General features: G+C 48.7%; 1 protein-coding gene across 1 annotated transcript; it reads left to right on the top strand.

The window, feature by feature from the left end:
• Window positions 1–2,069: 2,069 nt before the first annotated feature.
• On the top strand, window positions 2,070–6,456 carry LOC128275725 (ubiquitin carboxyl-terminal hydrolase 7). Its single transcript, XM_053014322.1, has 2 exons — window positions 2,070–2,165; window positions 3,064–6,456. Exon 2 carries the CDS (start codon window positions 3,068–3,070, stop codon window positions 6,428–6,430), a length of 3,363 nt encoding a protein of 1,120 aa, XP_052870282.1. The 5' UTR covers window positions 2,070–2,165; window positions 3,064–3,067; the 3' UTR covers window positions 6,431–6,456.
• Window positions 6,457–13,304: the final 6,848 nt, after the last annotated feature.

The following is a 13,304-nucleotide window of genomic DNA, read 5'->3' as shown; positions in this document are numbered from 1 at the left end:
TGCAGAGTAGTTGATATCAATCAAGTGGTGCCGTGAGAAAAGTGACCCAATGGGTTTAGTGTGTCGCGAAAGGATATCCGAAAGTACGTGCCATCCCTGCCATTAGTAGTCGTCGTGCTGACAGGAGCTTCGCTCGATGACGTTCGGTGGAGATTTGTGAGAGCGGCTATCAATGTTGTGATGCACAGTGCAACGCATCAATAAGTTTCCCGACGACGGCAGCAGAAGTGACGTAAAGCGCAGCAGCGATATCCAAACGAATGTTTTTAGCGAAAGCCGGAATTGAATGCGACGAGATCGAGGAACCAGAAATTAAACGTCGCCCTGCGTATCGTTGCATAATCCGATAGAAGAAAACAGAGCGGGACCAGTGGCTAAACCGGCTAGAGTAGAGGCACCGACAACAGGAACGGCTGTCTGTCCTCATCAAAGAAAGGACCAAATCGCGATTCGTGAATTCAGAAGACACACGCTGGGCTCAATCCATCGGAAAAGGTGAGGATGGGTCTTCTCCAGTTCCCCCGTACCGATGCCGACGAATCTGCAGAGTGGTCAGGAATGTAGGAATGTGCTGGTGGGACAGAACGAGAGCAGCGTGAGCTTGTGGGGAGTGAGTCGCGTGCTCACCATCGTACGGAATTGGCGTACCAATGAGTTGTGAGAAACGAAATCAGATGCGGTTGTCAACCTGTGAGCTTGAGATGTGAGAAGCCAGCGAAAGCAAAGACCGTGAATCACATTTGGGATGGAAAGTGTGTGCAAATATTTTGTGCACTCGAATTTTTGTGCCTTTCGGTGGTGCGGTTAGCGATATATTCCGTTTGCATTATTTGCTATTCGATTTATCTTATGTAAGAAATTAAGCAATCGCTTTGCAATGTATGACAACATCCAGAGACAGCAGAAAAGATTGACACGATTCAGTGAGGCATTTCGGAAAGAATCATCTCACCAACACTATCACAGAACTGCACTGTGTACATAGCGGATTGTCACGCGCAAGTCGTTCTACTTATAATGAATTAATTGATGTTTTAATTGGATTTGCCATAATACATCAGACACCAACAAAAGGGTGGCGATCGATTGATTTGTGCCAACGGTGGTGTGCGTTGGCAGTTCGACGGCGGAAAACTTGCAATGCGGTCCCTTTTTCTCTCCCATTGACAACTCATGCTCACCTAGCTCAGCTCATGCGCAGCTATACAACTCACTTCACCGCTCACAGCTCACCGAGCAGGCAATTGTCTCATTGGCGTAAGCAATGACAGAACCTCTCCGTGGATTTTCGAAGAAGTTGCCAAGATTCTCCGCTCTCGAAAATGTTTTCATTGCTACCCGCCTGACCTATCTACCGCCGCGGCATCGGTGGATGAGCGTGAATTTGCTAAATTTGTGATTCACCTACGCGCGTTTGCTCGCCGTTTCGGTCATTTGTGCATTTAATTTATGGTCGTTCATTTCTCTTCTCGGTAAAACAAAACGCATTGCCTACTACGCACACCACCTCACACACAGGAGCTGCAAAAGGACTCTGGAGGGCAGCAGAGACCAACATAAGAATATATATACTCATCATAAATATTGGCAAAGCCGGACCGAGTGACACTGCGGAAGTGGCGAAAGAAAGGATCCTCCCCAGGATCGGTGGACCAGGACCGACTGCAACCGCAGGAATTACACTCTTCGTCGTCAATCTCGGGAAAGTGGTTCACTAGAAGGATCGGCATTCGCTGGGGCAAGGCTCACAAAACTGCCCCCAACAACGTAGTATCGGAGTCACAACCAGCCGCAGAGGGCAGAGGATCGGTGTCGATTGGTGTCGCTACAGAAGAGCCAGAAAGCATCGTCCTTTCCGCTGGGCAGCAGCAATCGAAGGAGAAGCAAACTTCGAAGACATCGTCACTCAGCTCCATCGTCAGTTCCTTGGTGGTAGCTGCAAAACGTCGAAAAGCTGGTAACATCATCGCCGTCGGTGAGGGCGAAGCTAAGGCGCACGAAACCGGTCGAGAACGCCGTCGTGGAGTAGAAGGTGATCGTAGCGGTGGAGGAAGCGGTGTAAACTTCAACTTTCTGGCCCGCTTTCTCACGGCTCTCGGTGGAAAACGTCAGCATCGGACGGCCGCAAAAACGGGGAAGGAATTTCTTCCGACAGGGGGCTTGAAGTACGTATCCACTCCTTGCCAGCCCGCAGTGGCTGTCCTTTGGGTTTCCCTTCCCTTCCCACCACTTCCTGCGAAAGTATTCGGCTCGTTTTCTACTTTTGAGAAAGACTCGTGATGGTTTGACCCTAAAGACACTCTGGAGGGCCAGACGAACCGTAAATCCGAGCGTAAAAATGTCAAACCAATCCCACTTATGTCAAATCGTATATGAATCCGCGAACTTATAAACGATTTGACGTTACAGAATAATGTCAAATCGTTTATTTTCGCTTCGTGTGGCCTTCCAGACTTACGTTCGTCGATCGTACTGTGCCATATTGTAGTGAATCTACCGGTCAATTGTCTTCCAAAGTCTGTTTTTGAGTTTCTATTCAATTATTTGAAGAATAACTGGACTCGCGCATAAAATAATGGCCATTGTCTGCTGTAAAAGAAGAGAGCGGTAACGTGGACCATTCCTACAGATCATTAGAGATCTTTCGAGCTAGTTCCCGTCCCATTTTCCCTTTCCCTTTCATTCCTTGCTAGACAGAATGTTCATCCGATTGTTCTGATAGTTTGTTTTTATTTTTCTCTCTCTCTCTTTCCCACAACGCGTCTGTTTCTAATAATTGTTATACTATTTCTGCTTCCTTTGGCCCTCTGCCACCTGCTCAACGTTGCCGACATCGCTTCCCATACACGTCCGATGTCCCACCAACAACGACGCCGCATTCAATCAAATTCACCAACAAAAACCAAATTTGACCACTTTTTATCTGCGCCACCCTACCAACAACCATCGTATTCCCTCGCCTGGGCCTGTTTCCGTTCCTATTGTTTTCATTTTGCGCTTCAAAATATCGCCCAACATGGCGGCGGAACCGAAATCGAAACGATGTAAAACCTCTCATTCTAGCGCGATGGACTACGACAAAACGGTCGAGGCAATGGATACGCAGGATGATAATGAGATCGATCCGCCAAACATTCCCCACCTCACCAATGCGGTGGTCCCACCAACGGCGGCTGCTAACGGTGGTGGCGGCGGCGGTATCGGCGGCGGCGGGCTTCCGATCGAGAATATTGATGGGGCGGGCGAAGCGATGGCATTGGACGATCAGGACTATATGAATGACGAGGTGCGATCGGAGGCGACCTTTAGCTTTCAAATTACAAAGTTTAGCCGCATGACGGAATCGGTCCTCTCGCCGGCGTACTACGTGCGCAACCTGCCGTGGAAGATTCTGGCGATGCCCCGAAACACGGAGAATGCCGTGTCACCCGGCAAGGGGCTTGGTTTCTTCCTCCAGTGTAACGGTGAAAGCTCCAGCAACAACTGGAATTGTTCGGCCTCGGCCGAGCTACGATTGCTGCGTGTCGATCCGCACGCCGAACCGTTTGTGCGGCGCATTCGGCACACGTTCTGCATGCAGGAGAACGACTGGGGCTTCTCGACCTTCATGAACTGGCAGGAGATACAGGACCCGGCGAACGGGTACATCGAGAACGACACGATCACGCTGGAGGTGTACGTGAACGCGGAACCACCGCGCGGCATCTTCTGGGACTCCAAGAAGCACACTGGCTACGTGGGGCTCAAGAATCAAGGTGCCACCTGCTACATGAACTCGTTGCTTCAGACGCTATACTTCACAAACCAGCTGCGGAAGGCGGTGTACAAGATGCCAACGGAGGCGGACGACGACTGCAAGTCGGTGGCGCTCGCGTTACAGCGTGTCTTTCACGATCTACAAACACAGAACAAACCGGTCGGAACGAAGAAGCTAACGAAAAGCTTCGGCTGGGATGCGCTCGACTCGTTCATGCAGCACGATGTGCAGGAATTTCTGCGCGTGCTGCTCGACAAGCTGGAGAACAAGATGAAGGGCACCAGCCTGGAGGGTACGATCCCGAAGCTGTTCGAGGGCAAGATGATATCGTACATCAAGTGCCAGAACGTGGACTACACTAGCCGCCGGACGGAAACCTTCTACGACATTCAGCTGAACATCAAGGGCAAAAAGAACATACAGGAGTCGTTCAAAGACTACATTGCCACCGAAATTCTCGATGGCGACAACAAGTACGATGCCGGTGAGCACGGCCTGCAGAAGGCGGAGAAGGGTATACTGTTTAGCAAGTTTCCGCCGGTGCTGCACCTGCACCTGATGCGCTTCCAGTACGATCCGATCTCGGACAATTCGGTCAAGTTCAACGATCGCTTCGAGTTTGACGAAACGATCAACCTGGACCCGTTCCTCGAGTCGCCCGAGGACACGCCGGCCGCGTACATTCTGCATGCGGTGCTGGTGCACTCCGGTGACAACCACGGTGGTCACTACGTCGTGTACATCAACCCGAAGAACGACGGCAAGTGGTGCAAGTTCGACGACGATGTCGTGTGCCGGTGCAGCCGAAACGAAGCGATCGAGCAAAACTACGGTGGCCACGACAATGAGCTCAACCTGCGGCACAGTAGCAACGCGTACATGTTGGTGTACGTGCGCGAATCGGTTGTCCACCAGGTGCTGGAGGAGGTGAAAGAGAGCGACATTCCCGAGGAGCTGCTCGAGCGGTTGAACGAGCAGCGGCGCATCCAGCAGGTTCGCCGGACCGAGCGCACCGAAGCCTCCAACTACGTCAGCCTCAACGTGCTGCTGGCCGACTACATGGAAGTGCATCAGAAGTCAGATCTCTTCGATGCGGCCACCGCCGCCTACCGTACGCTGAAGGTGCGCAAAACGATGGACCTGGCCCAGGTGGCGGTACAGATAGGGCGGGCGTTCAAGATCGAACCCGGCACCTTCCGACTGTGGGAGGTAAAGAAACCCTCCAATCTGAAACCGCACCGGTTCGAGTACATTGATCCGGTGGCGAGCGAAACGTGCGCCAAGTATGCGTCGCCCGAAACGAAGCACTCTTGCACGATCTTTCTCGAGCTGCCCGCACCGGGCGGTCGCGGTGAACTGGAGCCCGCCAAGTTGACGTTCGACGATACACTGCTGTTTTTCAAGTTTTACGATCCGGTCGAAAAGCGGCTCAACTACTGTGGACACGGGCTCTACAAACCGTCGGCCACGGTGGCCGAGCTGGTGCGAGACCTGAACCGAAGAGCACATTACGACCCGGATACCGAGCTGCAGGTGTACGAGGTGGTTGATATTAATAAGGCGCAAAAAATCCTCGACCAGCAGCAGACGCTGCAACAGGCGCTGGCTCTGCTGGGACACGGTACAATCATTGTTTTCGAGAAGCGCCACCCACCGCAGGAGAACCTCGAGTTTCCGACGTGCGAGGCGTACTTTAAGGATCTGTTCTGCCGCATGGAGGTCGTGTTTCTGGACACGCTGATCCCGAACGATACCGGCTTCACGCTCGACCTGTCGTCCGAGTCAACATACGACCAAATCGCGAAGGCCGTCGGTCGGCGCATCAACGTCAACCCGTACGAGATACAGTTTTTCAAGAGCAAAAATTACAGCGATCTGCCCGGCCAGCCGTTGTCACACAGCTTCGGCGGTTCGCTGCGGGACGTGCTGCAGTACAGTAAGACGAAGACGATTCGAAAGTTGTTCTATCAGAAGTTGTCAATCAACATCAACGAGCTGGAAAACAAGAAACAGTTCCGATGCCTATACCTGATGCCGAACCTGAAGGAGGAGAAAGAGCTGATACTGTACCCGAACAAGAGTGGGACCGTGCGCGATCTGCTGGACGAGGCGCGAAAGGTGATCGAATTCAGTGAGTCCAGCACGAAACAGCTGCGCATTTCGGAGCTGGCGAAGAACCGTCTGTCGCCGGGCCCGGCCGATGATACGCCGCTCGATCAGCTGCACGATTACACGGAGAATCCGTTCGTGCAAAAGTCGAGCATCGGCAATCAGATTATGTATCGCATCGAGGAGGTGGCAGAGGATGAGGTGAACCTAGGCGATGGCGAGATGCTGGTGCCGGTGTTGCACTTCACGAAGGACATCTCGAGCGTGTTCGGAATACCGTTCTTCATACGGACCGTGCAGGACGAGACGTTTGCTTCGCTCAAGGAGCGCATGAAAAAGAAGCTGGCCGTGTCGGACAAGGAGTGGGAAAAGTATCGGCTGGCGATCATTACCGAGCACATCGATTACATCGACGATGAGATGATGCAGATCAAGCTCGAGATCTTTCGGGGCGATCTGAATGACCCGCATTCGCGCACCTTCCTCGGGCTCGAGCACATCAACAAGAACACCAAGCGCAGCAGGTTCAACTACATGGAGAAGGCGATCAAAATCTACAATTAGGTAGCGATCGTGTGTGTGTGTGACGGAAGGGAAGCAGTTCTGAATGGTTAGGGCACAGTCGTGTGTAGCCCACAGCATTTGGTGACTCACGTCGTCGTCGTTGTGGATGGAATTTTGTGTCAAACGGAATGCGCCAAAAAAACGTGCTGAAAGTCGGCCCAGAAATGGTTGAAAAATTGAAACGTTATCATTAGAAGACGTCTGTCCTTTTGTGTGAGCTTTAGGAATATCATCATTCAATTGAAATCGGAGTTCGGTCGGTCAATATTCCGGTATCACTCTATCCGTGATTTTGTATTGCCTGCTTGTCATCAGGGTTTTATGTATTTGTAACAATTTCCCTGTAAAATGGGTTTCTTTTTCTTACAACTGTTAAAAACAAAATGCTGCCCAGTCTGCAAATCTATAATAGAAACCAAAGGGCTCGTCACTGGTCTTTCAGTGGGCATACTTTTTTCCGTGTTGAGGTTTCCGCGAGCATTCGCGATGATACATTTGGAGCAAATATGTTGGTCTACTGGCGATGGCGACACCACTTTTCGCAATACGTTGCCATTACGTTTTCTGGAATCTGGCCACACAGCATAACTCGAAAGTACCGCGGTTACGTAACACAGAACCAAAAACGTCGCAAGTAGAAATGAAGTCAAAAAGGGTGTGACATGTCCCTCGGTGAGTTTATAATCAGCAAGTCCGCTTGCACATTCTGCACGTTTCTTATTGTTGTAAGGATAGTTTTGTGCTTAGTTACATTGTTTATAGTGTTCTAGGGGATTAGATTGGACCAATTGTGTCGTTTTTCTTCATTTGAAGTTTTAGAACTGGTTTTGCTGTTGCAATAAACATCATCCTGCCCCACGGAAAGCGGCGCATAGTGGTCGTAGCCCTGTATGCCACCCTAATCCCAGTTATGTGAAGGTTCATCTTCATCTCAACGAACAATCGAAACATAAAATTATGACGTCACGAAATATCGAAGAAAAGAGGGAAAGAAACAAAGAAAGAACCATGCAAAAGAGATGCTGACCGCTTTGAACCAGCTTAGAAGCTTCTATCGTAACTGAAGAAACAGAATTGAGTGCAAAGTTCCGTGTTGTGAACTGGACCATGGATCAAACTCGCTGAACTAAATGATATGTAGGAGAAAATCGAGAGGGCAAATTGAACATGTAAAAATAGCAAAGAGAGAGAGCCAGAGAGCGCGAACACAATATGGGAACGGAAAACAACATAAAATGGAAGCATTACAACAAAAACCACTGGAAATCCGCTTTATCCGGTTGTAATCATTAAGTTCTAGTGTACAGATACAAAAGTGAAGACAATTTGATGCTTGAACAGTGAAAACCCCAGAATTCTTATTTGCAGTGAGTGCGAGGATGAGGGCATGGGCTTCGGGGGGCCCTATGACAATTGGGGGTCGGTAACGATGGAAACTCATGCACATGCCTGAAGCCGATGATTTTCTATTGCGCTCTACCGTAACTTAAGCAACACTGAAATGAACACTGATGCCAGTGCTTTCCGGTGGCGAACAGGGCGACCGTCGCCCTGTAGCGAAGGAGGGAAGCGTGTTGATGCGGAGGCAAAAGTTAAGACAGAGATAGTATGGATCCGCGCTAATATGCGTCACACGTGCATCGTTGCATCTAACACACAGCTAATTATGCGGCGACAGGAGGCAGGCTCCACACCACCAGTGTGTGTCCTTGAACGAATGGAAGCAAAGATGGCCGCCGAGAGATTACAAATGTTAAGAGAAAAGAAAAATAAATTGTGAAAAATATAAAAGTGAAAAAGAAAAAAAATAATAAAAATTCAAACATAATTGTTAACCTGCGTTCATGGTTTTTGTTGTGCTCTGATTGGCGGTTGGTCGATTGTGTTCCTCACATTTGATTTTCTTTTACTTTGTCTTGACGGTTTTTGAAATTTACCATTACTATATTGCAATTTCTAAGACAAATGCTTTCTACGCAAAGCCCTGTCGGATGCAAACATATTACGGAAAGAGGCAACAAAATTAATGACTTCAATGTGCTGACGCGACATTAATTTGATAATTAGCTTACTTTCGCTTTCCGCGTTGGGCCACCGCTCGCTTGCACTACTCGCGTGTCCCTCACGACTTGAGCGTGTTACAATCGATTTATCCTATCTTGCTTACACCAGCCATCCATCAGGCAGGTTGAGGACAACGTTGATCCGCTTCTGGCACACGACGTGCAGGAGTGGAAGCCAATCGATGACCCCCCAACCCGCAGGAAGGCGTGATGCGATGGGTGTGTTCCGCCACTAATGATGATGATAGTGGAGCTTGGTGGTAGTGCTAGTAGTTTCCGTCCAAGGTATCCACTCATCGCTATCGGGCGGCTAAGAATCTTGCGGGTTTAACATCCGCCGCCGAAAAATCCTGCCGCCATGCCGTGCTTAGATTAATTTGGTAAACGAATGTATAAAATCTAAACCATCGCCCCCGTCGACAGCGGGAGAGCGAGAGAATGAGATAATGAGCGTGGTAGCGGCGGCAGCGATCCGAACAGCAGCGAAACGGACGAATTAATGAAAATTCCGCCACTCGAGCGCGGCGCGCGATCTTGCGCCGCCCGCCACAGTCGGTCAGTCGCCATGTCACCATCGTTTGGTCCGGGCGCGTAAACAGGCGCGAACAGCCAACAGCATTTCGGACTGTGGCCGTCTCCGGCTAAACCACACACGGCTGATCTGTGAACGAATTTCTCGCGCGATCCGTTCTGGTGCCATATCTTGCTTATCGTTTGATCGAGCCGTTTTGAAGAAGTCGCCCTTAGTCTGGATCTTTTAAATTCTTGTGATGTGTTGGAATGCTGTAAGTCTTGGGGGGGACCCCGAAAAAGAGTTGCCTCCTAACCGGTTCGGTTTTCTTCGTGCTGCGGATTTATACCTTCTGGTGTGTGACAAACGTAATCGTTTTATCGAATGTGGCGATAGCGTAGACAACGGAACCGAGCGACATGACGTCACATTTGTTTACTCACGTTCCCCGGCAATCGATTCTCTCGCGGGGGTCACACACGTTGGGTGTCAATCGATTTTACTGTACGCGGTCCGGCCCGGCCCGGCCAGCGGCCACAATCTATCGTCAGTTTATCGCCGTTTTATCGCAAGTTCCGATCACACTCCCAGTACGCCGGCCAGATGATTTACGGCTGAATTTACGTTTAGTTTATTTTTTGTGGCGGCCTGGCACTCCATTGAAACATCTCATTTGAAACATAAACCCGAACGATGGGGTAGTGCTCATCATTCCTCACCACCATGTGTGAGCGCGACTAACACATAAAAGGGTCTGTGTGTGTGTATTTGTGAGTAGTTTTTGTGATTTATTTTTAGTGAAAAACCACTATGCGCCAAGTCGGTGTCCGACTGTTGTCACAGTGAACCGTTCGTTCGTTCGTTCGACGATATAGCCCCACATTGAACCGACGGTAGTCGTGTGTGTCGAGCTTCGTTTACTGGTGTGTGTTTGTCACGATGTTTGATATACAAATGGAGAGATGATAACAGGTGATTGTTGGAACCGGCATTCAAAACCACTGCCGACGCGCGACGTATCTTTGTTAGCGTACTATTGACCATAGCGGAATGGAATATTCAAATAAGGATTTTACTGTTACTTTCTTTGGATGAATATTGTTTTGATCTTGGATTTTGGAAAAATAACAACTTCATCATTTGGTTTGTAAAACATCGGCAAGTTACAATATTTCATGCTCCATTATTCCGCCTCGTTCATTGCTAATTTTACTATTTAATCTGGCTCACCAATAAGGGGTCACACACAGGGACCTTATTGTGGACTGTAGCAACCTGCCATGAATAATGCCACGGTCATAAGCATATCACGGCGACATTTGCCAATTTTTGCCAACCGTGCCAAATCATTAGTAATCTACAAACAATGCGTTGCAATGCGCAATCAGAAATAGCAAACAGTCTGAATCGCCCAGAAGTTACGAATTTGCATAATGCATTGAAATTCCATTACCGCGTTTTATTCATCAATTCAAAAAGCTTTTTTCTTTTTTCGGTTTCAAGGCCAATGATTGTGGTCTAAGTTTGGTGTACGGTCAAACCCTTCTAGCGCCCACAATCTCACACTTGAGTGACAGAGCTACAAAACTCTTACGTCTTGCAAGAAATCAGCCAACATAGTCGATGCCGTAAGAAGAAATAGAAATTGATCAGCAATAGTTTTGTAAGTTTTTAGTAATTTTTTTATTTGTTTTAAATATTTGTTTTTATAATTTAATCTGTACAATATTCTTCAACTTCGACAACTCCAATGGAAACTAAATCTTCATAGTCCCTTCATAGTCTTTTTGTTTATTTGAGAGCAAGACTTAATGAAATGAATGCAGAATGAATACAAAAGTTGTTTATTTTCTGTATAATCTTTTTTGTATTCTGCCCAAGACTTACGTGATATGAAAGATTTTCGGACGGGTAACATTTTGCAATCATAACTTTCAGCTCATATTTTGGGACTACACTGATGTTACCAAAAATCATGACCAATGTCGATACAGCTCACAGGACCATAGGACAGTTGCAAGAGGCGGTTTGGCCTTGCGTTTAAAATATCAGCGCGAGGAACTTGTACAGATCATTAAAAATATTGCAGGAGAAAAGTAACAAACGTCTCGGTCGAAACAGAACAGTGTGTAAACATGTGCACCGATCGGTCAAATGGCGTAGGGGGCACGTTTCGTATGCACTTTTGCGGTCCCCCTGCAGGCGGATGGCTGGTTTCTTACTTTGTCCCCGCCACGGTCTCGGTGTTTTCCGCCGCGTGGTTGCGAGAACGATAAAGCGGTCATTTCGAGAGGTTCCCCGGGCGTGGAATGGCTCAATCCGAATGGCTCGGGCCGGCCTGTTCTTGACGAACGGATCGGTCTACACCTTCCTTCGACCCACGGTAGGAAAAGGCGGACCGGGGCGCGCTGAACACGACGTTGTAACGTTGTGGCCATTGAGAGATGTGTGTCGCGAGACGGTGCCTGGCGTGTGCCGTTCTTGGGCGGATGGATTTTATTTTAAATTTTAAATTGTGTGACAGAAGAACCGGCGGGCTGGCGGTCGCCGCTTGCGCACCGCACCGACGCAGACGTATGTCGACCACGTTATTTTTTACGGAGGGTGAAAACTGCCTCCAATTCGACGCACCGGCACCGGCGACCGACGTCCGCTTCGTCGTAACGCAGCAACACGTCGCCAGATTTCCTTGAGCGCGGCCGAACGCGGAAAACGCCCTCACGGACCGGAGAAAGACTGACCGCTGGGCTGGGCAGTACTAGAGGGAATGCCACAGTGCCATTCGCCCTCCAGACGGATCATAATTTGAACCGTTTGTCTTTTAAAACAATCCTTGCACATTTGGTTTACTATTAAATGTTTTTTAATCTATTAATTTACTCTTTTTGCTTCACCTGTTCGTCGCGTAATTTGATATTTCGTATCATTATTTTTTAACAACATTTTCCTATTTTCGTTTCAAAATTTCTATTTGGCTATAACGAAGCATCCGATAGGCGATTGATGCGCGGGAAAAAAAGTTCATCTTTTGACGAAAGAATTTCTTCCATTGTGCTCTAGAGAGCACAGCTCGCGAGGTGGCCCCAGATGTTGACCAAAAGGCCCACACGCGGCAAACGCTGTGACGGGCGGCGGATCAAGTTGATCCATCGGCCTCGCCTCGCACCAGAGGCCGTCCGGCTAGTTTTCGGTTCCAATTGCATTCGGTCGTTGAAAGAATCTCGCGGGGCTAGGGGCTCATTCGTAGCGCAGTTCTTAACGATCGCGGACACGCCGCGCAACGGTTGCCGACAAGTGGTTGGTGAAGATTAACCGGATGTTAGGAGAAGTAAGAAAAATCGATTAGACTCAACTGAAAACTGTCCCGAAAAAGATCCCTTGAATGATCGGGGGCAACGAATGGCGCCGGCGCCAGTGTGTGCAATCGAAAAGCCGGCTTTTCCGGCCACAACTAAATCCCAAAAAACGGCCGGTGACGAAATTATCCCGACGCCCCCCCGGGGGGCCATGTTTACAAACACCTCGCAGCGGTCTTACAAAACCGACTTCCAAATTTGCTTGAATTTTCCTGTGCGTTGCCTGTGTTGCCGTCGTGTGTCGTGTGGTCGGGGCCGGTGGGCCGTAGAGTGACAAACTATTAATTAGCTCATCATGTGGGCGGATGTGTGTCAATTCGGGCGCGGATTTTTCCTCCTAAGGGGTTCCTCCGGTTGGCAAAAGGCGTAGGGGTGAATTGTTCTAACAAGTGTCAACTGTTTTCCTTCCCACATTTGGGCCGTTGTTCGCTGTATTACGCCCAAACGATTCCCAATCGCTCTATTTTGGGGTCGAACACATAATTACAGTGATCGTCACCGAATTGATCGATCGAAGTTTTGCTTCACACTCGTTTAAGTGTTGTGCTCTACATTACTGCCACCAAATTAAATGTATAAGTTTTTGGTAAAGAAAGTGTTCACAGCAAAAAAAAATTAAAGCATACGAGGTTTGTTCAAAAAGTATCGCGACTTTCCAATTTCCGCGGACTACGTATATCCGATTTTCAAAGTTTTTGTGGCGTTAGGTTGCTACACCTGTCAGTGACTTATGGTAGAAATTTCGGCCATTTTGAGTAATCAGTAAATTTTGGACAGCTGTTTTGCTTGGGCATGTTTTGATTCATCGTCGATTTTAGTGTACGCCAAAACTCTAATTGACCACGAAGCGGTAATTTAAGTTTTGGAAACAGAAAAAAACAGAAAAAGTCACAGGGGGCCAGATCTGGGGAATAAAGTGGCTTTGGCATCACTAGAGAGTTGTT

The sequence above is a fragment of the Anopheles cruzii genome, chromosome 3 (genome assembly GCF_943734635.1).
Source record: "Anopheles cruzii chromosome 3, idAnoCruzAS_RS32_06, whole genome shotgun sequence".
NCBI lineage: Eukaryota > Metazoa > Arthropoda > Insecta > Diptera > Culicidae > Anopheles > Anopheles cruzii.
The sequence above is the reverse complement of the archived record's forward strand: the minus strand, read 5'-3'. Positions and strand labels throughout refer to the sequence as shown.

Coding starts and splice junctions, on each gene's coding strand:
- LOC128275725 (XM_053014322.1), top strand. CDS start 3,068: ATGGACTACGACAAAACGGTCGAGGCAATGGATACGCAGGATGATAAT.